Source organism: Bos indicus, chromosome 2 (assembly GCF_029378745.1).
Source record: "Bos indicus isolate NIAB-ARS_2022 breed Sahiwal x Tharparkar chromosome 2, NIAB-ARS_B.indTharparkar_mat_pri_1.0, whole genome shotgun sequence".
Lineage (NCBI taxonomy): Eukaryota > Metazoa > Chordata > Mammalia > Artiodactyla > Bovidae > Bos > Bos indicus.
The window spans coordinates 125,416,811-125,444,801 of record NC_091761.1 but is presented as its reverse complement, the minus strand read 5'-3'; the positions used below and the strand labels follow the sequence as shown (position 1 = coordinate 125,444,801).

Sequence of the window (27,991 nt, the reverse complement as noted above, 5' to 3'; positions counted from 1 at the left end):
CAAATGGTAGAGGCCAGATTCATAACATTACACGACAGTTCCAGAGCTGTGCTCTTATTATGTGCTTACTCCATGGCAAATGGAAACACTGGGCCTCTGATTTAAACATCAGGTTCTTGTGAATTCGGTTGGCCAGAAACCATGGCCTTCTGGAAGCCTTGGCCCCTGAGACTTGGAGTATGCAAAGCGAAGGCTCCCAGCGCTGTGACCACTTCTCTAAGCAGTCATTTGGCTTCTCTGCATCTTATTGCTCCGGTTCAGCCATCCCTAGCAGAGGGCTGAGCGCAGGGAAAGCTCCATCTACACTGGCCACCTTATTCTGTTTCCTTTAGGTCACTCAACTTGGGGAGTTTCCAGAGAATCCTTCTACCAATATTTAGAGACAGAAGCATCCCCTAAACATCCACTGGGGCAGACAGGATCCTTTCCCAAAACTCAGAGGTAGCAAGGTCTGATAGACAGATCATGGGCCTTGGTTCAGATCCCAGCTCTGTCATATATATGTGTGACCTTGGTACATCAGGTAATCCCTGGGCCTTAGTTTCCTCGCCTGTAAATGGGGGTGCTAATCATGGAACCAGATTCAGGACTCGATTAAATGAAAAGATAACCGTAAACACATCTGGCATTCAGTTGACATTTAATAAATGAGTTATTATTATTACTACTGTTTCTCCCCAGCCTGACTGTGAACTCCTTCAGGACAGGGACAGATCTTGTTCAGGTCTGTGTTCCCAGGCTCCTGCCTAGCAAAGGGCCCTTCACAGAGCCAATACTTAGTCATTGTTTGCCAAGCATGGGCGTAATTCCCAGCTCCCAGACTCTTTCCCCTGGCTATTCTTTTTGTAAGTTAAGGGTCAACACTTGTTGATGGGAGAGGGGGGAATCCTTATTCCCTGTTCTTGTTTCTACCCAGAGTCACATCAGCTGCAGGAGTTTCTCAAAGGGGAACCCAGTGGGTAGGACAAGTCTTCACTGCACAGGTACATGTCAGGATGTTAAGTACCCCACTCCCTGTCCATTACATGCCAGCAGGACCCCCCCACCCCCCCATCACTGTGACTAACAGAACTGCCTCCAAACCTCTCCAAAAGCCCCTTGGGGGCAGAGTTGTCCCAAGTGAAATCCAAGGAGCTAGACTCTCAGGCCTCTGCCCACCCAGCCCTACCCCTGTCCCTTCTGGGGAGTTGCAGAGGATCCACTGTGGTCCTCCCCCTGACCTCAGTGGAGGAGGCCTGAGGTTCTGCTGAGGTGCCTGTGATGAACAGTAAATCTGCTGAAATCAAGTAAAGACTTAGTGAAACCACTGCATGCAGACTGAAAGCCACATCAGTAATGAAGGGGATATTTTGATTTCCAGTTACTTGATTCTATATCCATCTCTCAGTTCATCCTGAGCTCATATGAGGATGAGATTCAGGACTTTGGGGTGTCCTAGAACACACCTTGGGTGCCCTGTGATTAGCAGGCATTACGGCTATCTCTAACCTCCTCCTCCTTCCAGCAGCCAAAGCAGGCCCACTCACCTCCCACTGACCACCATCCCTCCCACAGGAAAAGATTTTCATGGCTCAACGATTCATATGGTCACTCTTCTTATTTACAAAATCAGTAAACACACACATGATTCAGAGAGGTGATGAGCCCTCAGCAACCCTCTCCTTCACCCTGGGCTTGGACCCCAGTCGTGTATTACAGCATCCACCCAGTGGGAAAGGGATCCGACAGAGACTTTCCCTGTTTTTGTAAATTACAGATATGAGAGAACTGAGTAGGTGAATTCTGGGGGTCCGGACCAGGGTGGGTTGACAGGTAGGAAACCAGGGACAGGAGCTAAGTGAGGGAGAGGATATACAATTTTATAAATAACTAGAAAAAATCTCAGCATTTCCTTTTTGGGGGGAAGGGGCACAGGCAGGAAAGCTAGAGGCATGTAGGGGCTTAAGTGGGAAGAGGAGAGAGAGAGCTTGGGGCCAGAGTGGGTGAGGGATGATCTCTGAGCCTCGATTTGCCCCATCTTTAAAATGAACAGGTTGCCCTAGATGAACCCAAAGCAACTTGCTTGCTCTGACATGCTAGGACTCTATAGGGTTCTAGGCCTGGGAACCTAGAAATAGGAACCTGGGAATAGGAAGGGCTTGGCGGGCACCCCCAGAGAGGTGGTTGATGCCCAATCAGGCTATGTGTCATCCCCAGGCTGGTACTGGGGTTCTGTGGAGGTGAAATAGTCCTCAAGGAAGGACTGCAGGTACTCGAAGGTGGGTCTCTCCTCTGGGTCCAGACGCCAGGTTTGTTCCATGACCTCGTACAGGGATGCTGGGCAGCCTGGGGGGCACGGCATGTGGTAGCCATGCTCCACTTGTTCCAACACTTCGCGGTTATTCATGCCTGGAAGGTAGGGCTCTGTCAGTCAGAGGGCCTAGCCCCTCCTGAAGAAGCAACTAGGAGGAAGCTCTTCCCATGCCCACCTTTCCACCTCCCCATCCCCCAGCAAACCTGGGTAGGGGACTCGGCCCTTGGTGATGAGTTCAGTGATCAGGATCCCAAAGGACCACACATCTGACTTGATAGTGAATCTGCAAAAGAGGGCAGCCTCAGGGGCTGTCCACTTGATGGGGAACTTGGTCCCTAGAGAGATTGAGGGAGAAGAGAAAGTTAATGAGGAAATCCCTGGGAATAGCTGGATTAGAGAATGGCATCTTTGGGAACGGGAACCCTAAGCACAGAGGTCTCTGGGCATAACAGGAAAGACCTGGTATCTAGCCAGAACTTGCTAAGAGTCTAGTATAGTGCTGGGCACTTTGCAAACATTGTAATAATTCTCATCATGATTATAGCTCACACCTGTATAGCCTCTACCATGTGCCAGGCACTGTTTTAAGCAATTTATATGCATTAACTCATTTTAACCTTCAGGAAAACCCTGTGAGTTTTATTACTATTTTTTTTTTTTTTTACTATTATTATCCTTATTGTACAGAAGAAGAAAAGGTGGCACTAAGTAGTTAATAACTTGCCCAAATCATACAACTTCCAAGTGGCTAAGATTCAGACCCAGGCATTCTGGCTACAGCGTTTTTGCTATTACACGCTATGGTCTTTCACTTGAGATTTATAGAGGTGCCTGGCACATAGGAGGTGCTTGATAAATATCTATTGTCTGAGTATTTTCATTGGGATTGTTCACTGAGAATTCCATTATGAGAAAAGACAGCTCCCAGAGAGGTTAAGTGACTTGCCCAAGGCCACATGGCTGGTAAGTGGAGGAGCTGGGTTTGAACCCAGAGTTGCCTTTTATGTTATATCGGAGTAGGAGCTACCGTCTATGGGGTCACACAGAGTCGGACACGACTGAAGTGACTTAGCGTAGCGCAGGAGTGTCCTGGATGGTCTGGGAGGAGGCGGGGCCCCATGGTAGCCCCTTGGTGCACTGGAGAGCTCTCAGAAGGAGGGGTGAGGCAGGCACCTTGCTGGGGGTTGTACTCGTCATCTTCGATGAGTCGGGCCAGCCCGAAGTCAGCGATCTTGCACACCAGCCGCTCCCCGACGAGGATGTTGGCTGCCCGGAGGTCACGGTGAATATAGTTCATGCGCTCCATGTAGGCCATGCCCTCAGCAACCTGGGGGCGAAGGTACAGAGAGATGAGGACACCGTATTTGTGTAAGCGATTATTTGAAAAATCCTGTTTCAGACTGGGGCCCAAAGAGAGGGGCAGGGTCCTGCCTCAGGTCGCACAGATGGTCCAGGCGTTGGGGCTGCAACTCCCAGGAGCAGGCTAGGTGCTGGAGGGCCCAGGGGTTTGTGGGAGATAATAGGAGGGGCTCTGAGAGATAAAGGTGGCTGTCTCAGTTTACCTGTGCCGCCATGTCCACCAGATGGGGCAGCTTCAAAACATGACCCTCCGGGCCCTTGAGGAACTCCAGCAGGCTACCTGGGGAGAAGAACTCGGAAAATCAGCAGCAAGAAGGAGAGGGTGGGATGATTTGAGAGAATAGTATCCAAATATATGTATTACCATATATGCAAAAGAGATAACCAGTGCCAGTTTGATATGGGAAGCAGGGCACCCAAAGCTGGTGCTCTGTGACGACCTGAAGGGATACAGGTGGGGAGGGAGGCGGGAAGGACCTTCAGGGTGGAGGGGACACATGTATCCCTATGGTCGATTCATACTGATGCATGGCAAAAACCATCACAGTATTGTAAAGTAATTATCCTCCAATTAAAATAAGTTGATTAAAAACAAAAAAAGAAGAAAAGCAGCCGTTAAGACCCTACTCCCAGCCTTGGGCCTGCCTTCTCTCGCTTGGCCCCGCCCCCTGCTCCCAGTCCTTCTCACCCTAGATCCGTGTCCCCCCAACCCCACACACACACCCACTCGGGATCCCGCCAAGTGCCTCAACTCCTCACGGATTTCGCCCAGACCCTATTCCCACCGACAACCCTACTCTGCCCACATGTCTTGGACCGCCCCACGAGGCTCCGCCCCCAGGCACAGACCCCGCCCCATCTAACTTGGCCCCACCCAAAGTTCCAGTGTTTTTTTTCTCATTCCGGGGCCCCTCACTCGAACTCTGCCCATCATTCCTCGTCCCTTCACAAATCGCCACCCCGGTTCCTCCCCGAGATACACCCACCTAAAACTGGGACTCCCCCTGAAAACCCCGCCTTCCCAGACCCCGCCTCCTGACCCCGCCCCTCACCGTGGCACATGAACTCGGTCACTATGTAGATGGGCTCCTCTGACACCACCGCGTACAGCTGCACCAGCTTGTCGTGCCGCAGCAGCTTCATGATCTGCGCCTCTGCCAGGAAGGCCTTCGGGGACATGGTGCCCGGCTTTAGCGTCTTCACCGCCACCTTGGTGCTGCCGTTCCACGTGCCTGTCGCGTGGAAAGGCTTGTCTGGATCAGCTTCCTGCCGCCCCCAGCCCTCGCCCTGGCCTCCACACACCCACCCCCACCCACACCCCTTCCTCCGCTCTCGGGACCTCCGTACCCAGCCACACATCCCCGAAGCAGCCGGTGCCCAGTCGGTGCTCCAGCGTGATGGAGCTGCGGCTGATTTCCCAGGCGTCCTTGGCCAGGCCCAGCGTCTGCGGCTTCATGGTGGTGCAGGCCGCCGTGAGCAGATGGCACAGCCCATCGTTCACCTCTGGGCAGTGGGGCATTGGGAAGTTGAAGGTCAAAGGCTGGCCAGGATGGTCCACATATTCCTCATCCCCACCCCAGCCTCCAAGACCAGTTATAAGGCGCTAGGGCAGCTGAGGGTCACAGGCCAGGGCAGAAGGCACCCCAGCCCACTGAGTAGGTGAACACGTTGGTGGCCAGGGAAGGAGGTGGCACTGGAGGGAGAGATGATTCCTGTAAGGATTGACGGCCTTCCCATAGGAGGTGGCCTCCAGCTGGGCCTCCAAGGATAAGATGGGATTCTGACAGGTGGAAATGGACTTGGGAATTCCAGACAAAGGTGTGGACATGAAGCCTTCACCCTTCCACACAGCTATGCTTGGCCTAACCAACCAAAGCAAAAACCAGGGTTGGATGCTAACCTGCTCCTCCACCCTAGAGCCCATCCTCCAAGTCAGGTCCATTCAGTCTCTTACTCAGCTCAGACATTAGGGGGGGCGCTCTCCAGCCATGCAGAGCTTCACGCCTCAGTTTCCTCTGGAAACTTACAGAGCAGGATCCTGGGCCAGGCGTCCAGACACCTGGGTTCTAGTTCCGGTCCAGGCACAATTGCTTTGGGAGCCCCTTCCCTTCCCTGGGCACCTCAGTCTCAGCCAATTGGTTCAGGAATCTCAAACGCACGCCAGCCTGAAGGGCTGCCCTCACCAAGGTAGTGCTGTACCAGCTCCTGCACAGTGTCAAACTGGGCCCTCGTGGTGATGTAGTAGCCACCGGTGTCCAGTTTGCGGATCTTGTAATGCTTCACATGATCGCCTCTGGTCTGGTCCCAATCCCGGATGGACAGGGAGTAGGCGCCTGTGGGCAAGGGTCACCTTTGGGTCTGCTTTCCTCCTCACCAGCCCCAGTCTGGGAGCCTGGGGAAGCCCAAAAGGCTGGGGACTCTGAAGTTGGATGGCCACACCTCTTGAACCCAATCCCTGTCTTAGCACAGTCCCTCCAACCTTGTCCCAGTCTTGGCCCTGACCCAAGCCCCACCCCACTGCTCCTGAAAGTGAAGTGAAAGTGAAAGTTGCTCAGTCGTGTCCGACTCTTTGCAACCCCATGGACTATACAGGAATTCTCCAGGCCAGAATATAGGAGTGGGTAGCCTTTCCCTTCTCCAGGGGATCTTCCCAACCCAGGGATCGAACCCAGGTCTCCCGCATTGCGGGCAGATTCTTTACGAGTTGAACCACAAGGGAAGCCCACTGCTCTTAGCCCCACCCAAATGGCTAGGCTGTCCCCATTGGGTGGGCGGTGGCAGAGCCCTCACCTTTGGTGGTCTCGCTCTCTCTAATGAGAAAGGCCCCGCGGGAGTTCCCTGGGGAGAGCAGCTGCCTCTCAGCGTCCTTCCTCCCGATCTTTCCGAAGTACCACCTGTTGGGAAAGGCCAGCAAGAGTCAGATACACCTGACTCAACCCCCAACTCAGCCTCCCGGGAAAAGTCACCTCACTAGCCAAGATTCGCTTTCCTCACCCATGAAAAGGGGATCACACACCCGATTTGCAGCCTGACAAGGAGGATCACAGAGCAGGGACATACAGCATGCCTGGCACACAGGAGGTGCCCAGTGAAGCTTAGGCTTCTCTTCACTCTCCGGGTTTCTCTCTTACTTATTTATTTGGCTGCAAGGGATCTTCCTTTCGCTGTGAGGGCTTCTCCCTAGTTGGGGCTCACAGAATCTAGAGGGCAGGCTCAGGAGTTGTGTGCATGGGCTTAGTTGCCCCCGTGGCATGTGGGATCTCAGCTCCAGGACCAGGGGTCGAATCCCTGTCCCCTGCATTGGAAGGTGGATTCTTACTCACTGGGCCACTAGGGAAATCACCTCTCTGAGTTTCTCTTGAATTAAAATTGCTAGACTTCATCAGGGGGTCACTACAGCTCCTTCCATAGGCTCATTTACAGATGAGGAACTTGAGGTTCAGAGAGGGGAACTGACCTTCCCACAAGGCTAGCTGATGAGCTCTATCTAAAACCTTTGCCTCCCACCCTACTTCTTTACCCACCAACCCACACAGTCACTCAGATTCCTCTCTCCACATACTCCTCAAACACTTTCCTCATTTGGCATCTAGAACAACACTCTTTTCTGCTACTCTTCTTTTTTTTTTTTACCCCCTTGGCCATAGAGCATGACTTGCAGGATCTTAGTTCCCTGCCCCAGGGATTGAACCCAGGCCAAGGCAGTGAAAGCGCCGAGTCCTAAGTACTGGACCACCAGGGAAGTCCCCTTTTCCCTCTTTTGGACTGCTCCTGCCTAGTTCTGACTGCTGCTTTCCCTCCACTCTCTAAAGCCTGGATGTTGTTCTAAGTCTCAACTTCAACTCAGATCTCAAGCATTCCTGCTGTCTCTTGGTAATACTTCCTGGGACTGAGCTGTAGCCTTGAACCAATGGTGAGACTACAATGGGAGGAGAGCCAAAGTGACCACAGGTGCCACAGAAGACTCAGGTGTCATTTGATCACTAAATTGGCTTGTGATCACCTTGGGCTGAATTAAAAGGAGCACAGTTTTCAAATTAAAGGAGGTGGCGGTCTCAGTGAACTCTGGGACTGTCAAGCCACACCTGGTTACTAGGCACAGTCTGGGGAACAAGGAAAGGCATTGGCAAGTAGTGCCCAGAAGGGCAGGCAGGGTGGGGAAAGGAGAAGCTGTGTAGACAGATCACATTCTCAAGTGTTTCCAATGCTCTGCCCCTCCTCACACCTTGACATTAGCTACTTCTTTAATCATTGACATAACAAGAACAGCACCTGTTCGGTGTCAGGCTCTGCTGTCTTACATGTGTGTATTTATTTCATTCTTATAACAATATTGTGAAATAAGTACTGTTATTAACCCCCACTAGACAGATGAGGAAATTGAAATGCCTAGTGGTTAAGCAACTTACCCAGCTACGCGGCTCTTAAGCTGTGCTGCCAGAATAGGAACCCAAGCTGTCTGCTCTCGGGCCTGCACTCTTAACCACGACAGCGCTCTTAACCACGATGCTGCCCGGAGCGCCTCTCAGAGCTGCACGACACTGCCTCTAAGATGTGGACCCCCAGACCTCTCACCTGCCTCATCACCTCCTCTCCTCCAAGAAGCCTCCTATCACCCTCTCCAGATGAAGGCCTCCTGCCATTTGAGCTCTGGAGCCCATCCACTGGCCTCTGCTCAGGGACACCTCTCCCCCACCGACCAGCCCCATCTGCCTCCTCTCCATCCCACCAGCCCCTACATGTGGCCACACTTCTTCTTTCCCCAAAGGAAACCATTCTAAGTTCTATCTTACCACCAACGTTCTGCTGTATCTCGCACCTTCCTTCACTTGAAAAAGCCCTTCGCACTTGGGTCTCTGCTTCCTCACCTCCCACTCCCTCCCAGGCTCTGCTGTCTGGCCTCCACCCTCACTTCATGCGGAGGGATGTCTCACCAAGGTCAACCCTGTTGCCAAATCCAGTGGCAGCTTCTGACATTCCCTCTCTTGTTTCCTGAAACCTCCCCGCTGCCTTCTTGGTTGTTCTGACTCGGCCTGGCCTGGTCTGCCAACAGCTCCTTCTCCCTCACGCCCGGCTTTTTCCAGAGTTGGGTCCTAGGACCAGTCTCTTTCATTTTCTTCCTTCACACCTCTGTGCAGCTCTGATGATTCTTTCTCCTCTGAAGAGTCCTGAATTTCCACCCCAGCCCAGGTATGACCTCTGCAAAAGCCACAGCCAACAAACTAAGGAATCTCAGTGCTAGTTAGAAAAGGATGCCCCTTTTCTGGGCTAATGCAGGCACATGCCTTAGCATGGGCTGGGCAGCTCTCATGCAAAGCACACCCAATCTAACTGCTGACCTAATTGTGGGTGTTCCTCTCCATGAATTCAACCTCACAAGCCCCTTCTCATGTATTTGTACCTGTTCCTGGGTTCCCCCACTTTAGCAAACAGCACCTACTTGGCTCCATAAGAAGCCTGTGGGTCACTTTGGATCCTTCTCACTTCCCACAGCCCAGCAGCAAATCAGTCACCAAGTCCTGGCGACTCCCACTCTGAGGTCTCTCCAATCTCTACTTTTCCTATATATGGATGTATATGTGAAGCTAGATTAAAAAGTGTTTGTGAACCTCAGTTTCCTCATCCTTAAAATGGGATAATAATAGTGTCCACAGAGAATTAAATGAATCAAGTATGTAAAGTACCCATCACAGTATCTCAATTTCATCAGGGTATTAAAAAATGATATTTCTCTGATTGCTTAACAGAATTAATTCTAAGTAATGTCTCCTTCTATGTGTTTAGCACTTCCCAGTGTTTTAAAAAGCTCATACATAGTTGTTATCGCTGAGAGAATATATATCTATATATAGCTTCCCTAGTGGTTCAGTTGGGAAAGAATCTGCCTGCAATGCAGGAGACCCGAGTTCAGTCCCTGGGTTGAAGGAAATGGCAACCCACTCCAGTACTCTTGCCTGGAGAATTCCATGGACAGAGGAGCCGGGCAGGCTATAGTCCAAGGGATCGCCAACAGCTGGACACGACTATGCGACTATGCGACTTTCACTTTCATAAATAAATAACGTTTAGCAAATGTAGCCAGACTAACTGGGTTCAAATACCAGCTCCACGTACTTACTAGCCATGTGAACTTGGGCAAGATATTTAATTTCTCTCTGCCTCAGTTTCCTCATTTGTAAACCAGTATAGTATTAGTTTCTGACTTTGTTAATACACAGAAAGCACTCTGAATAATGCTCAGAACATGGTACGTGCTGGATAATATTACCTACTATTAGTATCATCTCTCTTATCTTCTCGTATCCTCACAATGACCTTACTGGATTATAGATAAGGAGACAGGCTCAGAGTGTAGCTGCGACTTGCTCAAGAGTGGCCTTGAATCTGGACTCCAGAGCCCTGCCCTTAAGGCTGGCGTCCCCCCACCTTACTCACTCTTCAGCCTGGATGGAGTCCACGGGGGCCACGTAGTTGCTGGGAATGTAGCCAGTGTGTCCGGAGCTGAGGGACCGAGCCTCCCACCAGTCACCCTCGCTGGAGACACAGAACAGAGGGTTTCGTTGGCAACCTAGCCCCTGGGGCACCATGGGGCCAGGCAGGGTCACGTCAAAGATCAGGCGAACACTGGCCCTGCCAACCCCTCACCTGGAACACACCACCCCCAGGGCTTTTGCCTGTTTTGCCCCCAGCCACTGCAGCTGCCCTGGGAGCTTTTCCCCGCAGAAGGAGTATGTGTGGGGACATCTGGGCCTCCTGGCATTCTTTTCTGGCACCTCAGCTGGGCTGGGGTTTGGGCAGGCAGTGAACAGCTAACTAGGTCACTTCCCCATTAAAAACCCCTCCAATGGCTACATTTCCTTCTTGATAAAATCCAGACTCCTCAAGATGGCTTAAAAAGCCCTGCGGACTCTGTTCCCACCCAGTCCTCCAGGATCTGTTCCGCACTTCAGACTTTATGACCCTCCTAATCTGAACCACTTGGTGGTTTCCAGAAGTCATCATTTAGTTTCATTCTAACTCTCTTCCTTTTTTGTCACCTCTTCTTTCAATGTCTCTTTGTTTTTCTAGTCTCAGCTTAGAAATCTTCTCCTCCAGAAAGGCTGCCCTGATCACTGCTACCCTAGAGGCCGTGGTTGGTGTTCTTTCCGTGCCCATAGTTCCTCAGGCTTCCCCTACATAGTAGCAGTTACCCAGACATTGTTATTGTCATGTCTCCTTCTCCAGTTAGACTGGCGTTTCCTGAGAACAAGGACCAGTAAGATTCCTCTCTGGGTCCTGAGCTGGGGAGGCCCGATCACTTACGTGTTGTTCAGGATGTGGAACTTCTCGCCCTTGGTGAAGGTGAGATCGTCCTCCGTTCGGGCCTCATAGTCATAAAGGGCGATGAACATGGTCACCCCAATCCCTGCAGAGTCAGGGTTACTCATCAGGGGGCCCCCGGAAGCTGCACCCCCGGAGTCCTGTTCCTCAGACAGGCACTCTGCCTCCCCACTGCGGCAGTGCCCTGGAGATCAAAGGTCTTTGGAATCCAGTGGATTTCTGATTTGGACCCCATGGATTCAGGACACACACCATCGAGCTCATCCCTCCTCCCTTGGGGGCTCCCTGCGAGTCCCTTCTGCTCTTCCCGACCAAGCAGACATCCCACTGGTAACTGTCTTCGGAGTCCTTTTGTCAGACGGGGAACAGAGCTCTGTCTGCCCCTCAGATGGAAGTTTCTGAGGGTAGGGCTGGACGGGCTCCCTCAGACTGTGCGCTAAAAGCAGGGCTGTGTCTCCCAAGTCATCCTGGAGGCTCCGAAGGACAAGGCCAAGCCTCTTCTCCCCTGAGGTCCTGTGAGGGTCCAGTCAGGGCTTGCCTCCAGCCCTCTGGACTCACCTGAGATGCCCCGGATGGTGCCCGCATCGAGGAAGGCGGGGCTGGCGGGCTGAGGGGAGAAGCTGTTGTAGTTGGGGATGTGGGAAAAGGAAGATGCAGGCCGGCTCTGAGTAGGGTCGGGGCCATAGCGGTCTGCAGCCCCATAGTTCCTGAAGTCCCCTTCTAGGCCACCATCCTCCTTGGCCCCTGGCTCCAACTTCTTGCAGAACACACAGCCCATGCCAGGTGCCCTGCTATAGAAGGGGTGCATGCTTCACTCAGGGGTCCATGTGAGACATGCCACCCTAGGCACACCTGCACGCCACTGACATACAGCGTGCAGAGGCGTGCAGCTGCCTCACTCAGGCTTGGGGGGAGGAAGTCCTCCCTAAGTGAGGGACAAAGCGGGGCAGGGTCACCATTCTGTCCACCCCCGCAGCTGCTTTAGTGTTTCTGGAGAGTATATATCTCCTCCACAGGACTGGTTTTCTGTTTCGAGATGTTTCTGTGTTTATTTATATGTTTTTGCCTCCTATTGCTTCAGTGTGTTGGGTTTCTATGACCCCCATCAGAGTGCTTGCATGTGTGTGTGTGTGTGTGTCTTTCATGTGTCTCTTAGTATTGGTGAGTTTGCTTGTGGGTGCATGTCTTTGTGTGTGTCTAGGCAGCTCTTTGTGAATGTCTGTGTCTGTGTGTGTGTGAGTGTGTGGACGTTCTTGTATGAAATGACTCTGTGTGCTCATGTCTGTTGGAATGTGTCCATATGCATGCGTTTCTGTATCAGCATGTATGTGTGTGTCTCTGTGTTTGCAGGTGTGTGTGAGTGAGTGCATCTGTGTGTCATGACCATGCATGTAGCCCTGTGTGGGAGTATTTGTGCCTGCCTGCGTGTGTGTATCTGTGTGTGCAGGTCTGCGTCAGTCCGTGTGGGTATGTGCATGTCTGTGCAAGTGCGCATGTCTGTGTGTCGATGCATGTTTATGTGTGAGTGTGTGTGAGGGCTGTGTGCCTGCACCTGGAGAGTCCCTGCAGAGGGGGATCAAGGCCATTTCCTGTCGTGGGTCCAGCCTCTGGCCTTTCAAGCTGCCTCACTCTCGCTCCCCCATCTGTTACCTAGCAACAGGGCCCTTGTAGGAAGAAGGGGCTGTGAGGAATTGTGGGGCCCAGAAAGGCCACCGCCACCCCATTTCCTGACCCGGGGAGCCCTCAGCCCCCACTCACCCCTCAGGCCTCTACTCCTGCGTCAGTGGGGCTGTGGCATGGTCCTTGGGAGGGGCCGGAGACCTGAGGGCAGGACAGAGGACACGGAAGATGAAGTCCCTGCCAGGCTTCTGGCGGCCAGATGCCCACACCCGTCCTCTCCAGGGAAGCCAGGGGCCTGGGCTCTGCCCCGACAGGACTCCTCCTTCCTTTTCCTCCTGGCCTCCATGGCTCACTTAAAGACCTCACACAAGACCCACCACCCACACCAGCCCTCTCACACTCATCTCCATCTGACACATCAACACATGAGCAGCACACACGGCAGCACAGTCACCCGCGACACTCACAGCGCACCCCTGCGTGAGTGGGCTCAGCAGCACCAGCACACAGCAACACAACTAACGCACACCAGCCCAAGCTCCGGTACACGGCAGCGCGCACACGCGCACGTGCACACAGGTTGCCTGCTCAGGCTAACAGACTCGTACACTCACGTATGCACATCTCTGGGTTAGACCCAGGTCTCTAACAGGACTTCTGTCAGCCCTGTTCAGTTCCCCCTAGGCCTCTGGTCACTGTCTCCTAAAACCAAGCCCTCCCTCTGAGCTCTGCCTTGGCACCCCTCCTGGTCTGGGTAAACCCCAGCAACCCCAGGACTACATTGAATAGCCGGGGAAGGTGGACACATACCTCCAGAGCTTGTTCCACACCATGGAAAGGCCCAGGTCAGAAGTCAGGACCACCAGGTCCCTTGGGAAGCCCCCAAGGGAGCCAAGGCTTTCCCGGTAGCTGTGTCTTCTGAGTGACAGGGCAGGCAGGTCATTGAGCAAGGGCTCTCCACGCCCTGCCAGAAACTCTGCCATTGCAACACTCAGAGAGGAACTGCCGGGGAAAGGGCTCGACTTCCTCAGATGTGAGCTCTGCTGCTGCTGCTGCTAAGTCACTTCAGTCGTGTCTGACTCTGTGCGACCCCATAGACGGCAGCCCAGCAGGTTCCCCCGTCCCTGGGATTTTCCAGGCAGGAACACTGGAGTGGATTGCCATTTCCTTCTCCAATGCATGAAAGTGAAAAGTGAAAGTGAAGTCGCTCAGTCTTTGTCCGAATCTTAGTGACCCCATGGACTGCAGCCTACCAGGCTCCTCCGTCCATGGGATTTTCCAGGCAAGAGTACTGGAGTGGGATGCCATTGCCTTCTCCGGATGTGAGCGATAGGGTGGGGCTAACCCTGTGTGCCTTCATTTCTCCCAGAGGACCCTCAGGACAGGTGTCCCGCCTTGCCTTTCTCGACTCCCGAGTTCCGTTCCCTTTACAGATACCCTCCTTCTTCTCTCTGTGGGTCCTGCCCCACCTGTCCAGCCAGCACCACTCACCTCTTCCAGGAAGCCTTCCTGGATCCACTGGATCTAGCTGCTTGGCTGATGGCTCTGTCACATCAGTGCCTTGTGATCCCCACTTTAGACCCACCAGCCTGTCTCATGCTCCGCTGCAACCATTCTCCCGTGTATGTGTAGGGGGTGACACCCATGTGGTGAACTATGAGGCGGGCTGTGGTTTGAGCTCCAAAATAGCCCCTGTTCACCAAGCCATTGAGGAGGTCTTCACCTCAGGACCTCAGGACCCCTCCCCTGGGGTGAAGCCACTGTCTGAAGGGCTCCAAGGTGCTACAGGGCTGGTTAGGCTCAGGGAGAGAATAGACGCAGAGGTGGAGGAGGGGCATCTCGAGCCAAGGGAGGGGATTTCAGGCACTCAGGGGACAGATGGGGGTAAGAGGAAAACACAACCTACAGGGTGAGAATGGAGGTCTTCTCACAGGAAGACACACGCACATCTCAGATGGCACAGAGCCCTCCCAACACATTCTCAGACACCCCCGCCACCTCAGCTACACAACAGTGCCTCACATGGACTCTCTGAGCTCCTCTGTACAGATTCACAGACACAGACATCTATGAACAGACACACACCTTCAGCCTTCACCCATCTACACACACACACACACACACACACACACAGAGCCTCTCCCATTATAGCCTTCCTCTGTGTCAGCCACTGCATTAAACACCTTATTCATATTACCTCATTTTATCCTCACGACAACTCTACGAGGTTAAGAATTATTATTAATGCAAAGGCATCCGAGGCACAGAGTGGTTTAGAAACTTGCCCAAGGCCGCACAGATGAGGTATCCTGGCCCTTGGTTCCAGGATCTGAACCACTTCTCTCCACTGCCTGGTCACAGACACAGAGGATTCCAGCCATTCCTTCAAGCACACACAGGTGTACTGAGCCTCCACTGGGAAACCCAGAGATATATGTAGTCCTCCCCTCCCCCAGTCACAGACCCACACAGAGCTCCTCTCGATAAGAGTTTCAAACTTATACAATCTCTTGAGTTCCCATTAGACATGATGCCGCCACTTCCAACAATACACAGGTACATGTTACCCCCATCTTTAAAAGTCAGCCTAAGGGGATCCCGGAATTCTGCAAGCCTGGAATGGGGAGGGGGTCCAGAGACCCTCCAAGAAAGAGGCAGAGGGAGAGCTCTGGCAAGGCTGACCGTGTGGGCAGAGGGGGCAGGGGTGATGCTGTGCTGGTATACTGACTCTTAAACAGGGGAATAAAAAGGCCCAGATTTGTAGCATTTGCTGATTTCCATGGTGTAAATATTCCCACCATGGCCGATTTCAAGTTACTGAAGTGACTTGCTGAACGCTGGGCTGGAAAGAGATTTGCAGAATCAGCTCCCCAGGGCCGGTACTAGGTAGCTGGCTCCAGCACAGCACTGCCGGAAAGAAACAAAGAGACAAATAGAGACTGAAATGAGAGACAGAGAGACGGACGGACAGAGACTGAGAAAGAGAGGGTGGAGACAGAGAGAACTAAAGAGACAAAGACAGAAAAAAGAGAAAGGGAACGCAGAGGGTCCTCTCTGCTCAGCATCTGCATGAAAACAGCCCCCAGGAATCTTTGTCCTCGGCTAGCTGTCATCTCAGCTACAAGCCACCAATGCCTAGGAGCATAATTTGACTTCCTAGAAGTCTGGGGAAGCGGGTGGGAAGGCAAATAGCTATTAGTTTTAAAACGTTAAAGTATTAAACACCTACTCTGTGCCTGGGGCTTCCCTGGTGGCTCAGACAGTAAAGAATCCACCTGCAATTCAGGAGACCTGGGTTCCATCCCTGGGTTGGGAAGATTCCCCTGGAGAAGGGAATGGCCACCCACTACAGTATTCTGGCCTGGACAATTCCATGGACAGAGGAGCCTGGCAGGCTACAGTCCATGGGACTGTAAAGAGTTGGACATGACTGAGTGACTTTCACTTCACTTCACTTCACTCTGTGCCTGGCACAGTGTCAAACAAGTCCCATGACTGATTTCATTTAGTGACCCTGTGAGGTAGGTTTTATTATTACCCCTATTTTACAGATAATGAAACCGAGTCACAAAAGTGTTAAATAACTTCCCAAAGACTACCTACACAGCGAATAAGGGGAAGCTAAAACACAACCCCAATCAATATGGCTCCAAAGTCCATCATAAGCACTGCTGTATTTTGAAGTCCCCGTGAAAGCAATACAGTTATGTACCCTCACGAGCCCCCACAGAGTGCCAAGCCCTGTGCTACACACCCTGAATCCTCATTATAGCCCAGTGAAGGGGAAGTGACCTGCCCAGGGTCTCTCAGCAACCACTGATTTTCAATAGCCCTTAGAATCTGAATCCAAGTCTCTTTTCTCCCTTTGCCTGCTTACAAAGGGAGTGGCTCAGAGACCCGCCACAAGCATTCTGGTCACTGCAGGGACTTGAATCTGTTAATAAACAGGTCTCTTGAACATCTGGTTGACAGGAGTTGGCTTCTAAAGTCTGATCTGGGTCAAGATCAGGTTGTAGATGTCAGAACTGAGGTCCAATCCTGGACCATGGTGTTCCCACCTTCAGCATCTCTCCCTCTGTGTGGCCCTCCCAAGTTTTGGGGCCTTAATTGGATGACATCAGCCTTCTGAGCATCTGTTTTTGCATCTGTATCTTCTGTGCAGTTATTGGGAAGGCTCTTGGCCAGTGTGGTTAAGGGAGGCTGAGAACCACAAACAGCAAAGCTAGAAGGGCCCTCAGGGAAGATTTATCAGTCTACCTCTCTCGTGTGGAGAGGGGAAGTGAGTTGCTGGAGGTCAAACAGCCAGACCTGGGATTCAAAGCCAGGACTATTAATTCAAGTACAGAGTTCTGTTCCCAGCTGTGCTCTCCAAAGCCTGAGCAGGGGGGTCACGCTCTCCTTGATTGGTGAATGTCATATTTCCTACCCAGTCCCCAGACAACTGATCATACCACCCCTGCCATATATATGGCAGCTGGCCATAAAGCGGAGAACCTGCCCCCCTCCCACCCCTCCTCCTGGACATAGGAGCCCCAGATGCACCCATCCTTTCTTTGGTCTATACTTGCCAACACTACATCAGGGCTTTGATGTAGACACAGGATGTCCTGTTCCCCCCTGACTTCTGCCAAGTATCTGTAGGATCTGGAGACTGGTTTGAGCTCAAATTCTACCCGACTTGAGACATTGGGCAGGTTGCTTCACTTCTCGCTGAGCTGCAGTTTCTTCGCCTAGAAAATAGGAATCAGATCTCTGCCTCCTGGGGTTGCTCCTGAGCCTCAATTGCGGTCAAGCCCCTGAAAGCACCGGGAGCACTGTAGTTGCTCGTCGAACTTTCACTTCTGGTCCCTCCCCTTGAGGAAGCCCCCTCCAGGGCCAAGGGAGGAGAAGTGACAAGGCAGAGAAGAAAGAGAAGTGCTCAGGGTGAGGTGGGAGGGCTGAGCCGGCCCAGCCGCCTGGGGGATTTCACCAAAAGGGAACTGGGACTGAACAGGGGCAGGAAACCACCATCCAGCAAGAGTTCCGGCTTCTCCTCAGGGCTTCAGGCTGGCCCAGTGGGCAGGCCCAAGTCTCAGGCTCACCGCACCCCATCCTCACCAAGGCCTGGCCCTCTGATGAAGGCTTCCATTCCTCACTGAGACCTTCCACCCCTCCCTGGCTCCAGTGCCCTTCCTGAGCCTCCATCTCCCTCACTGAGGCCTTCATCTCTCATAGAACCTCCAACCACCTCACATCACTCAGGCCTTATCACCCCTACCCCTAACACCCAGGGGCTAAGAAGACACAGCCGGCTCCGATTCTATCACTTTGGTAAGGCCAGTGTGTGGGGGTGAGGGAAGGGCCCTCACTGGCTTTCCCCTCCACAGGGTCCTCACCGTGTCAGCTGAATTTTCTCCACTTCTTGTGGGTAAAAGTGTTTTCTCATCGGTTGCTGAAAACCTACCCACTAGCCTCTAAAATAGAGATCTTGAGGGACTTGAGATTCTCGGGGGATGGAAAGCCATGAGTTGGTCCAGGGGGAACTGAGGGAGTAGGAGTCTGAATTTCATAGCACGCTCAGACAGGCAGTCCCCTTCCCCAGGTCTGGTCAGAGGCCAGCCTGGTTGACTCTGTGCAGGAAGGGCTCTGGGTCCTCTTTCCCCAGCCCTGAGGTCCCCCTACCCATCCTGCCAAGGTCTGGCCACTTCCTTTGCCACAGCCCCAGGTGGCTGCAGAGAACACCCAAACACCCACACACATGCTCACACGCTCAAGCTCATTCACTCAAAGCCCAAACCATACTCAAAAACACTCTCCACCCTCACTCACAGCTTCACACCCACTGGAAAGCAAGAACCAGCCACACAGCCCAGGAAACCCATATGTTCTTTCACCACTGCCCCCCTGGCTCCCCTCTCCTCTCCAGAGGGCAACGGAATTTGATAGGGATAAGGAGGGAATGTAGGCTTCAGTTCTGTCTACATCCTTCACCACATCAGGGACAGGATGCCCAGCTTCTGGGTCCCTACTGCTGACCTGTCAGTTATTCACTCCCGAACCTCCATCTTCCCATCTGAGAAGTGGGAACAGAGCCTCACTCTCCCACCACCACACTCACAAACGGAAGGATATTAAAAGACTCAGGGATCACTGGTTTCAATAAAATGAAGTTTCAGGACTTCCCTGGCAGTCCAGAGGTTTAGACTCCACGCTTCCAATGCAGGAGGCATGGGTTCGATCCTTGGTTGGGGAACTAAGATCCCACGTGCCGCGCAGCATGACCAAACATTTTTTTTTTTAATAAAACAATTTAAAAAAAGAAAATGAAGTTTCAATAAAATGCATATTCTTGAACTTTGCATTATTTGGAATTGAGAAGAGCAAAACTTGCTGACAAACCAGTGTTTATACCATAAACACACACAAAATCACCAAAAAAATAAAAATAAATAAGGGGGAGGGTCAAGGATAGTCTCAAATCGGCTGACTTTCCCAGTATGGGGCCTCAACAGACCCACAAATATTTATTTTATAAGAAGTCACCTGTGTTTTGGTCCCTGGAGGCCCTGTCAGGCTTTGTGGTCCAACTCTATACTTATGAGAAACTGAAGAGGCTAGCCCCCAGGACACCGGGTCGGGTGGGGAGTGGGGGTGGGGGAAACTGCTTAGTGCACCCGAGTCCCACGACTGGGGATAAGCTGGGGGATGGAAGCTGGGTAGGGGCAGGGATAATTTCCTACATAATGCAAATGAGGAAGTTAAGGCCCAGAGAGGCCCCATAATTTGCCTAAAGTCACACAGCAATCAAGGTTCCAGTCTGGCTAAGACCTGGAGATTGCAGATCCCCCACCTTCCCAATCCCTGAACACTTGCACATCCTCGCCTTACTCCTCTGCCCCGCAGCTCGCCCCGAACTAAGGACTCAAAATGGGGGCGGGGGAGGAGACCACAGAGGGTAGCGCGGGCGTTGAGCCCCGAGGCAGCCCAGCGCTGGGCTCGGTCCCTCCGCCCTCTTGTTACCATGGAGACAGCCCCTCCCGGCAATCGCGGTCAAAGGCAGGATTTCCGTCGGGGCGGCCAGCAATTCCCGGATCCCGAGGAACGTGGACCGAGATCGCCGCTGCGGGCGGGGAGGGGGCACCCAGAGAGGCCCATCCCTGCCGAGGGCGGGGACTTCCCCAGGAAACCAGGACCCACGCCTCCTGAGCGTTGCAGGACTCCCCTCGCCAGCCGGAACCCGCCCACCTGTGCGAGGCTGGAGCGTCTAGGGGGGCGCTTGTGACAGTCTCCCCTCCCCTCCCGGCCGCTGGCCTCACCCCACCTCCGACTTCTGCCGATTCCGGATAGAGGGACTTCCTGGACCCTCGGGATTGCGACCCACATTCCGCGTCCTCCAGAAACGGTTTTCCTTGACTCCTTTCTGGCAGACCCCCTCCCCACCCACCTAAAAGTCGTTCCTCTCTTCCAGAGCCTTAAGCTTCTCCCCAGATTCTCACTTTCAAGGTCCCTTTTAGTTTCTCAACCCAGACCCTTTTGGGGATCCCCTCAGTTTCCCTCTTCCGACTCAGCCCCTTCCCAGCTTCGTCTTTGCAGGTTCCCACCAGATCCTTTTAGTCTACTTTCCCCGCCTTCCCTCAGCCCTCTCCCCAAATTGTATCAGTTTTTCACTTTCCAGGGTTCCTCCGTTTTCCTTCTTATGTCCTTTTCGGGGTGAGGACCCTTTGGCCTTCAACTCCCTCAGCTCTCCTCCCCAAGTTTAGGGGTTCCTCTCCGCACCCCACGTCCCCCTTTCTTCCCAGCCACGAAGGGACTGGGGGCGGGGCACCGCCGACCCTTCCAGCTCCCCCGACGGCTCCTACCTGGTCCCAGGCGAGACCGCTTCTGACTGACCCCGGGGCTAGCCGGCCGGGGCTCCCAGCAGCCACGAGTGCCGACAGGGGTGGGGGCGAGCAAACGGGGGTGCTGCTCGCCTCTGACCGCGGCCCCCTCTGGTTAGGGAGGAGGAAGCCGCCTCGGACTTCTCGGACTTCTCTTATTGCAGCCGCGGCAGCGCGCGCGGTGGCGGTGGCGACGGGGAGAATTTGCAGTCACGCCCCGGCCCCAAGCCAGCTGCCCGGCGGCAGCGGGGAGGGGCCCTCACATCCCAGGCCCTCCCGCCCCCGCTTCCCACCTCCCCTGAGTTACCGCTGCTCAGCTTTCCCAGGCCTCCCCCGGACCCCCGACCCCACCCCGGCTCCTCTCCCCAGACCTGAACCCTTAGCACAGACTTCCCGGAGACCTCCTTCAAAGGGGCAGGTTCCTCACACCCAGAAGCACCTGCTCATTTAGAATTATTGCATTTGAGGTTAAGAGGGGACATTTCTCCACCACTGCTCTGCTCTCTGGCCTTTGCAACTGAGAAAACTCGAGGACCACACCAGGACAGGCCTTAACCCAAGTTCTCACAGCCAGTTGACCCAAGGCTGCTGTTATTAGAGCCACTTGGTCTTCAGTCACCATGCTCTGCCATCCTTGGAGACTGGGCACTGGAGAGGTTCTAGGACAGCAAGGAGCAGCAGAAGACCCTTCTTTGCTTTTCAAAGGAATCAGTCATCCCGCTACACTGAGCAAACAAGAAGGTGTCAGCCTCCCTCGACCCCCCAACTTTTAGAAAAACTAAGTATAGCAATTTCTATCACAATAGTTCTAGCCTTTCCAACTAGCAGGGTTCGATGCCCCTCCCCTCAACCTGGGGTTCAGCCTTCAACCAGGACCACAACAATCTCTCTTGTCAGAAGAGGATGAGATGTGTGTGGGAGGGCTGTTTGGTGCAGTATGTGTGTTGGGATATGGTGGGGAGGCCGGGAGGGGGCGTAAGCACAGATGTGTGAGTGTGTGGTTGTAGGCAATGAACACGATGACTGCAATTTTGGAATCAACAACAGGGACGCATTATGTAGGCATGTGTGTTTCTGTGTGTGAGCAGGGATGGCTGTGAATGCCTGTGCACATGCCTGTGTTCAGGTGTGTCTCAATATGATTGCGGGGCAGCAGAGAACAGAAGGGTACAGGTAAGAATGCCTTTCTTATTGGAGGAAGAGTGGGGAAGAAGGCACAGGGGAGGAGCTAGAGTTGCAGGGACTTGTGGAGGGTGGCTTCACCTTGGCTGGACACTATCACCTCCTGGACACCATCAAGTACTTCCTGCCTGACCATTGTCCCACCTGTTCAGTTAACAAACAGATATTTATCATTGCTGGTCAGGTGTCAGGCTTAGGGACCATAGACATGAAGGCACTGGTCCCTTCCCCTGGGGACCCCCCCCCCCCCCCGCCCCGCCAATCTATCAGGCTCTGTCATCCTTCAAGGTCTGGCTTCTCATCTCCAGCAGAACACTCAGCATCATTTGCTTGGTGACCACTGGTTCCTGGGGTGTGGGGTGTGGGATATGTTTTTCTCAAGGGCAAGGACTGTGTCTGGCTCTTGGCAAGGCCCCTGGAGTCCGGGCAAGGTTTGGCACAGAGAGGCAGGTTCTCTGAGTACAGGAGTGCATGAGTCAATCAAGAAGCAAAGGAACTAGCAGGCAAACAAATGAAAGTCCAGTGAAAAAATAAATGAATGTAAGAATTAAAGAACAAATGAAAATATCGAAGAATCAATGACTGACTATCCAAATGAATGGAAGAACAGAACTGTTGCTTTTAAAATACAGATCAGACCACATAAGTTCCTTGCTTAAAACACTAATGGCAAAAAATCAAACAAACTAAAAAACCCAACTCAAATGGCTTACTTCCCATTCTGCTTAGAATAAAAAAAATACAATTCAATAATAGCGAAAAATAACTAAATCCAAACCCTTTTCGTGGCTTCGGAAGAGTCGTGGCCCCTACCCACCTCTTAAGTTCCTTTTGGGCCCTCTTCCTCTTCAGTCACACTGCAATCTTTTTCAGTTCCTAGAATACATTGACTTTTTGCCTCAAGATCTTCTTATATGCAGTTTCCTCTTCCTAGAACACTCTTTCCCTTGTTTTCACAGCACTGGCTCCTTTCTATCCTTTACCTGAAGTGCTGCCTCTTCAGAGAAGCCTTCCCTGACCACGTCATCTAAGGAGGTCCCTTTATTCTTGCCCTTAGCACCGAGTTTGTCTCCTTCATGGCAGTTGTCAGAATCTAGAACAGAGTAGTTCTCAGTTCATTGTTGGTTGACTTGGCTCTCTCTTGACCAGATCTGGGCTCTGGCCTCAAGAGATACCTGGCTTCACCCAGGACAGAGATAAGCCGATTCTATGACTCTCATTCATCCATTCAGAATATCCTGGTCATGAGGAATACGGACTCTCTGGGCCCAGACTGCCTGGTCTGTAGATCAGCTCTGCCTCTTTCTAGCTCCATGACTTTGGACAAATTATTTTAGCTTTCTGTGCTTCTGTTTCTTCATCTGTAAAATGGGGGGGTCTACCTTCCAGGAGTCTTGGGAGAAATCAGCGTGCTCGTACCTAGCAAGTGACTTGTGCATATGTACTAGTGACCTGTACATAGTAAGCGCTGTATAAAGTGTTTGCTGTCCTTCTTTCATTCAGCCAATCAAACTCAACTTTCTCCGTCACTAGCCCGTGCCAGGCTGGGTGGTAGAGGCTTGAACAGGAGTCAGGTCCAGTCCTTGCCCTCCGTGTGGCACTTGCTCCCCACGATGGGCGCAGGACACAGAGGCCATAGGAGGGGCCTGTTGAACACCCTCTCTCACTGTCATTAGTGGTTGTAGTTCCCATGCTTGCATGTTCCTTTAAATAAATTCTGAAAACTGATATCAAAACTAAAAACCAAGGGCCAGCAAGTAGCTGAGCACTCCTATCCATTTCCCATCCAGCCATCACTCTTGCTCTCGCTTCTGTTTTCAACCATATTGGATTCTGTGGTCAGTTGTGGTGGTGCCCCTTTGCCACGCCCCTCACCCCCCAGGGTGCTTGCCTGGAAAGCCCCAGACCTGCAGCAATCAAACTATCTACCTTTTCTGGGTGTGGAGGAGAAAAACACCTGCCAGACAGACAGGGTGACAGCTCCCAGATTCCAAGAACACTAACGAGGCCCAGCGGGCTTCCCAGGCGGTGCTCATGGTAAAGAACCTGCGGGCCCATGCCAGTGACATAAGAGATGTGGGTTCAGTCCTTGAGTCAGGAAGATCTCCTGGAGAAGGGCATAGCAACCCACTCCAGTATTCTTGCCTGGAGAATTCAGAGGAATTCTGAATTCTGGACAGAAGAGCCTGGCGGGCTACAGTCCGCAGGGTTGCATAGAGTCAGACATGACTGAAGTGACTTAGCATGCATGCAACCAAGCCCAGCAATCCTCCGGCACATTTCTTAGTAAGCTGGCCTTGTACATCCACCCAGAGGGCCAGTTCACACCGTTTCTTCTGTCCTCCCCTTCCTTCCTCCATTTGTACTCCACATCCTCACACCTTTTTAGGACTTCACACCTTCTGTGACCTCTTCTCTTGCACCCTGTCTCTCCCTCTCCAAAGAATTAACCTCTCAGCATACAAACAGAAGTTCCCACCCAAAAAAACACACAAAAACCTCCAAACTTTCCCTTGGAAAATGTAGCATTTATCCTGCCTTTCTTTGGAGAGGCTGCTGTTCATTGCTACTTGAAGGAAAGCTTTTCTTTGTAGAAAAATGTCACCTGATATACTGTGAAGAAAGCTGAGCACCGAAGAATTGATGCTTTTGAACTGTGGTGTTGGAGAAGACTCTTGAGAGTCCCTTGGACTGCAAGGAGATCCAACCAGTCCATTCTAAAGGAGATCAGCCCTGGGTGTTCTTTGGAAGGAATGATGCTAAAGCTGAAACTCCAGTAGTACTTTGGCCACCTCATGCGAAGAGTTGCCTCATTGGAAAAGACTCTGATGCTGGGAGGGATTGGGGGCAGGAGGAGAAGGGGACGACAGAGGATGAGATGGCTGGATGGCATCACCGACTCGATGGACGTGAGTCTGAGTGAACTCCAGGAGTTGGTGATGGACAGCGAGGCCCGGCGTGCTGCGATTCATGGGGTCTCAAAGAGTCGGACACGACTGAGCGACTGAACTGAACTGAAGTGAATATACTAGAAGGAATGTGAGAACTAGAAAAACTCCATCTTGTAGCCTCAACTGATAGTCGATTTAGGCAAAAACTCTCAGTGATGTTGCATTAGTCACCTCGGTCTGCCATACCAAAGCCATAGATTGTGTGGCTCCAACAACAAGCATTTATTTATCATGGTTCTGGAAGCTAGCAGTTCCAGATCAACGTGGGTTTCTGGTAAGAACCCTCCTCCTGGCTTGCAGATGGCCAGCGTCTCTACATGTCCTCACCTGGCAGAGAGAGAAGGCACTCTCCACTGTCTCTTCTTATAAGGATACGCTTTGGATTAGAGCCCCACCCTTATGGCTTTGGTTATATGAATGCATGCTCAGTGTCTGACTCTTTGCGACCCACCAGGCTCCTCTGTCCATGGGATTCTCCAGGTAAGAATACTAGAGTGGGTTGCCATTTCCTCCTCCAAGGGATCTTCCCAACCCAGGAGTCGAACCCAGGTCTCCTGTGTCTCTTACATTGGCAAGTGGATTCTTTACCACTGTGCCACCTGGGAAGCCCCTTATGGCTTATTTAAGCTTAATTATTTCCATAAGGGCCCTATCTTCAAAGATAGTTACATTGGGGTTCTGGCTTTGACTTATGAATTTAAACGGAGGCCACAGTTCAGTGCATCGAAGGTACCAAAAACACCAGGTAAAGGGATTTCTTTTGAATTTTTAAAAAATTATTATTTTTTTTGGCTGTGCTGGGTCTTCATAGCTGCATGTGGGCTTTCTCCAGTTGGAGAGAGTAAGGTCTACTCTGGTTGGAGGTGTTCGGCCATCTGGTTGTGGTGGCTTCTCTTGTCTTGGAGCATGGGCTCTAAGGTATGTGGGCTTCAGTAGTTGTGGTGCACGGGGCTTAGTTGCTCTGCAGCGTGTGGGACAGGGATTGAACCCGTGTCCCCTGCATTACCAGGCAGATTCCTAACCACTTGACCACCGCGGAAGTCCCTAAGTGAAAGGTTGTAAAGAACGCAGTGTTCACATGGTGCAGAAGGAGTCCTGCACAGCTGACCGGGCTTTTGCAAAGAGGCTCTCTCTTTTCAATGGAGAGATCTAGTGGACATCCCGTAACTCACCCATAACTCGTGTAAGTTGGCCCTTGTGCCTCCTCCTTCAATAACTGTTAGACAATCACCATCATTATGAAGAATTCTTGTTACAGATGCTTAACCTAAATCCAATCAGGGCTTAGCAAACCATGGGTCAAAGATGGTCTCTGCCTGTTTTTGTGCAGCCCATGAACTGTGAATGGTTTTTACATTAAAAAAAATTATTTTTTTGGTTGTGCTGGGTCTTCATTGCTACATCCAGCTTTTTTCTAGTTGCAGCGAGCAGGGGCTCCTCTTTATTGCTGTGCTCTGGCTTCTCACTGCAGCGATGTCCCTTGTTGAGGAGCACAGGCTCTTAGGCATGGGGGCTTCAGTAGTTGTGGTACGTGGGCTTAGTTGCCCTGCAGCCTGTGGGATCTTCCCAGACCAGGGATCGAACTGGTGTCCCCTGCATTGCAAGCAGATTCTTAACCACTGGACTACCAGGGAAGTCCCAATTTTTACATTTTTAAATGGTTCCCCCCAAATCAAAGAATAATATTGCGTGACATACGAAAACTACATTAAATCTCAGTTTCAACATCCTTAAATAAAGTTGCACTGAAACGTAGCCATGCTCCATTTGTGTGCTGTGTACATGCTACAATGGCGGTGCTGAATGCTTGCAACAGAGACTGTATGCGCTGCTACTGCTGCTGCTGCTAAGTCGCTTCAGTCGTGTCCGACTCTGTGCGACCCCAGAGACGGCAGCCCACCAGGCTCCGCCATCCCTGGGATTCTCCAGGCAAGAACACTGGAGAGGGTTGCCATTTCCTTTTCCAATGCATGAAAGTGAAAAGTGAAAGTGAAGTCGCTCAGTCGTGTCTGACTCTTAGTGACCCCATGGACTGCAGCCTACCAGGCTCCTCCGTCCATGGGATTTTCCAGGCAAGAGTACTGGAGTGGGGTGCCATTGCCTTCTCTGGTATGCGCTGCAAAGCCCCAAATATTTACTTTCTGCTCCTTTCCAGAAAATGTTTGCCAATCTGTGCTCTCCACCTAACTTCCACTTACAAGTGATACCGGATTTAGAGGAAGAGGATAAACAACACTAGAGGGAACCTTCACACTCAGCTATAATGTGGAATATTCTGGAAGACCACTGACCTGGTCATTTTAAAAACTTGTCTTTTTTTTTTTTAAAGGCAAGATGGGGGTCACTGTGTTATATGAAAAGAGACCAAAGAGACAACATCATTGCCAAATGTAGCATATAAAACTTGGCTAGAGAGTTCTTGGGAAAAACACAGCTATCATGGTGTGTATTGGTCAACGTGTTTTCCTCTCTCCTTCCTAGGCTTTTGGCTCCACTAGGGCAGGGGTTTTGTCCCTAGATCTTCGAAGCATATCAATAGTTCCCAGCACATCAATAGATAGACACTGGTTGAAAATAAGAATGAAAGGAATGTCCCTGGTGGTGCAATGGATAGGAATCTGCCTGCTAATGCAGGAGACACAGCTTTGATCCCTGGTCTGGGAAGATCCCACATGCCTCGGAGTACTACGCCCCTGTGCCATAACTATTGAACTCTCGGTCTAGAGCCCATGGACCATAACTACTGCTGAGCTAGTGGCTGCAACTGTTGAAGCCCACGTGCCCTAAAGCCCATACTCTGCAACAAGAGAAGCCACTGCAGTGGGAAAGCCTGCACACTGCGACGAAGAGTAGACCCCACTTACTGCGTCTAGGCAAAGCAACAAAGACCCAGCGCAGCCACAAATAAAAATAAGTTGAATAAAGGAAGGAATGAACCTTGCTTGAGGGAGAAGGATGACTCCTTAGAGGAGGGAGTGTCTGGTGGGTCCTCAAGCAGAAGTAGGAGATGGCTCACTGCCGAGAACTTTGATAGAGCCGCTCCCCTACCCCAGTGGCTCTGGGCTGATGCTCCTGGAGACCCGGACAACAGAATTCTGACCAGCGGTGCAGCCTCGGGCGGCCGAGTTTCAGTTCAGGAGCAGGAAGAACCACGTTCTCAGAATAGCTCAGCAGCAGAATGGTTGGTCTCAGGAGGCACCTGGGTGAGCCACAGAGGGCATCCTCGTGGACTGTCCTCATGTATGGGTAGGGGATGGACCCCCTGGTGATGCACACGAGACCGATTGCCAACCGTTGGCCCAGAGGTCCCCCTGACCGGCAGCCTGTCTCTCCTCTTTTCTTGCCCAGGCTCAGTCTTATAGGCAGGCAGTATTTTTTTCCCCTTCTCTGGCCATTGAGCACTTCTGGTC

The 27,991-nt window shown here is 52.1% G+C and overlaps 1 protein-coding gene across 9 annotated transcripts; it reads right to left on the bottom strand.

Annotated features, from left to right (window-relative positions):
* Positions 1 to 625: 625 nt before the first annotated feature.
* Positions 626 to 20,636, bottom strand: FGR (FGR proto-oncogene, Src family tyrosine kinase). Of its 9 annotated transcripts, XM_070775526.1 has the most exons (14): positions 20,431 to 20,636; positions 17,161 to 17,322; positions 12,731 to 12,793; positions 11,531 to 11,763; positions 10,955 to 11,057; positions 10,088 to 10,186; positions 6,443 to 6,546; positions 5,836 to 5,985; positions 5,000 to 5,155; positions 4,705 to 4,884; positions 3,856 to 3,932; positions 3,467 to 3,620; positions 2,497 to 2,628; positions 626 to 2,388 (listed from the first exon to the last, which is right to left on the bottom strand). In XM_070775526.1, the coding sequence occupies exons 4-14, from the start codon at positions 11,748 to 11,750 to the stop codon at positions 2,180 to 2,182; spliced, it is 1,584 nt and encodes a 527-aa protein (XP_070631627.1). In that variant the 5' UTR covers positions 11,751 to 11,763; positions 12,731 to 12,793; positions 17,161 to 17,322; positions 20,431 to 20,636; the 3' UTR covers positions 626 to 2,179. The 9 variants fall into 9 exon arrangements, with proteins under 9 accessions (XP_070631627.1, XP_019835835.1, XP_019835856.1 ...); XM_019980276.2 differs by lacking the exon at positions 17,161 to 17,322; XM_019980297.2 differs by lacking the exon at positions 17,161 to 17,322 and having other exon boundaries at positions 11,531 to 11,760.
* Positions 20,637 to 27,991: the final 7,355 nt, after the last annotated feature.

Bases quoted from the DNA above. Each gene is read 5' to 3' on its own strand.
- FGR (XM_070775526.1), bottom strand. From the start codon at position 11,750: ATGGGCTGTGTGTTCTGCAAGAAGTTGGAGCCAGGGGCCAAGGAGGAT. The intron at 6,547-10,087 runs GTGAGTAAGGTG...CTTTCCCAACAG, and splicing joins GACTCCATCCAGGCTGAAGA to GTGGTACTTCGGAAAGATCG. The intron at 3,933-4,704 runs GTGAGGGGCGGG...TCTTCTCCCCAG, and splicing joins GACCGAGTTCATGTGCCACG to GTAGCCTGCTGGAGTTCCTC.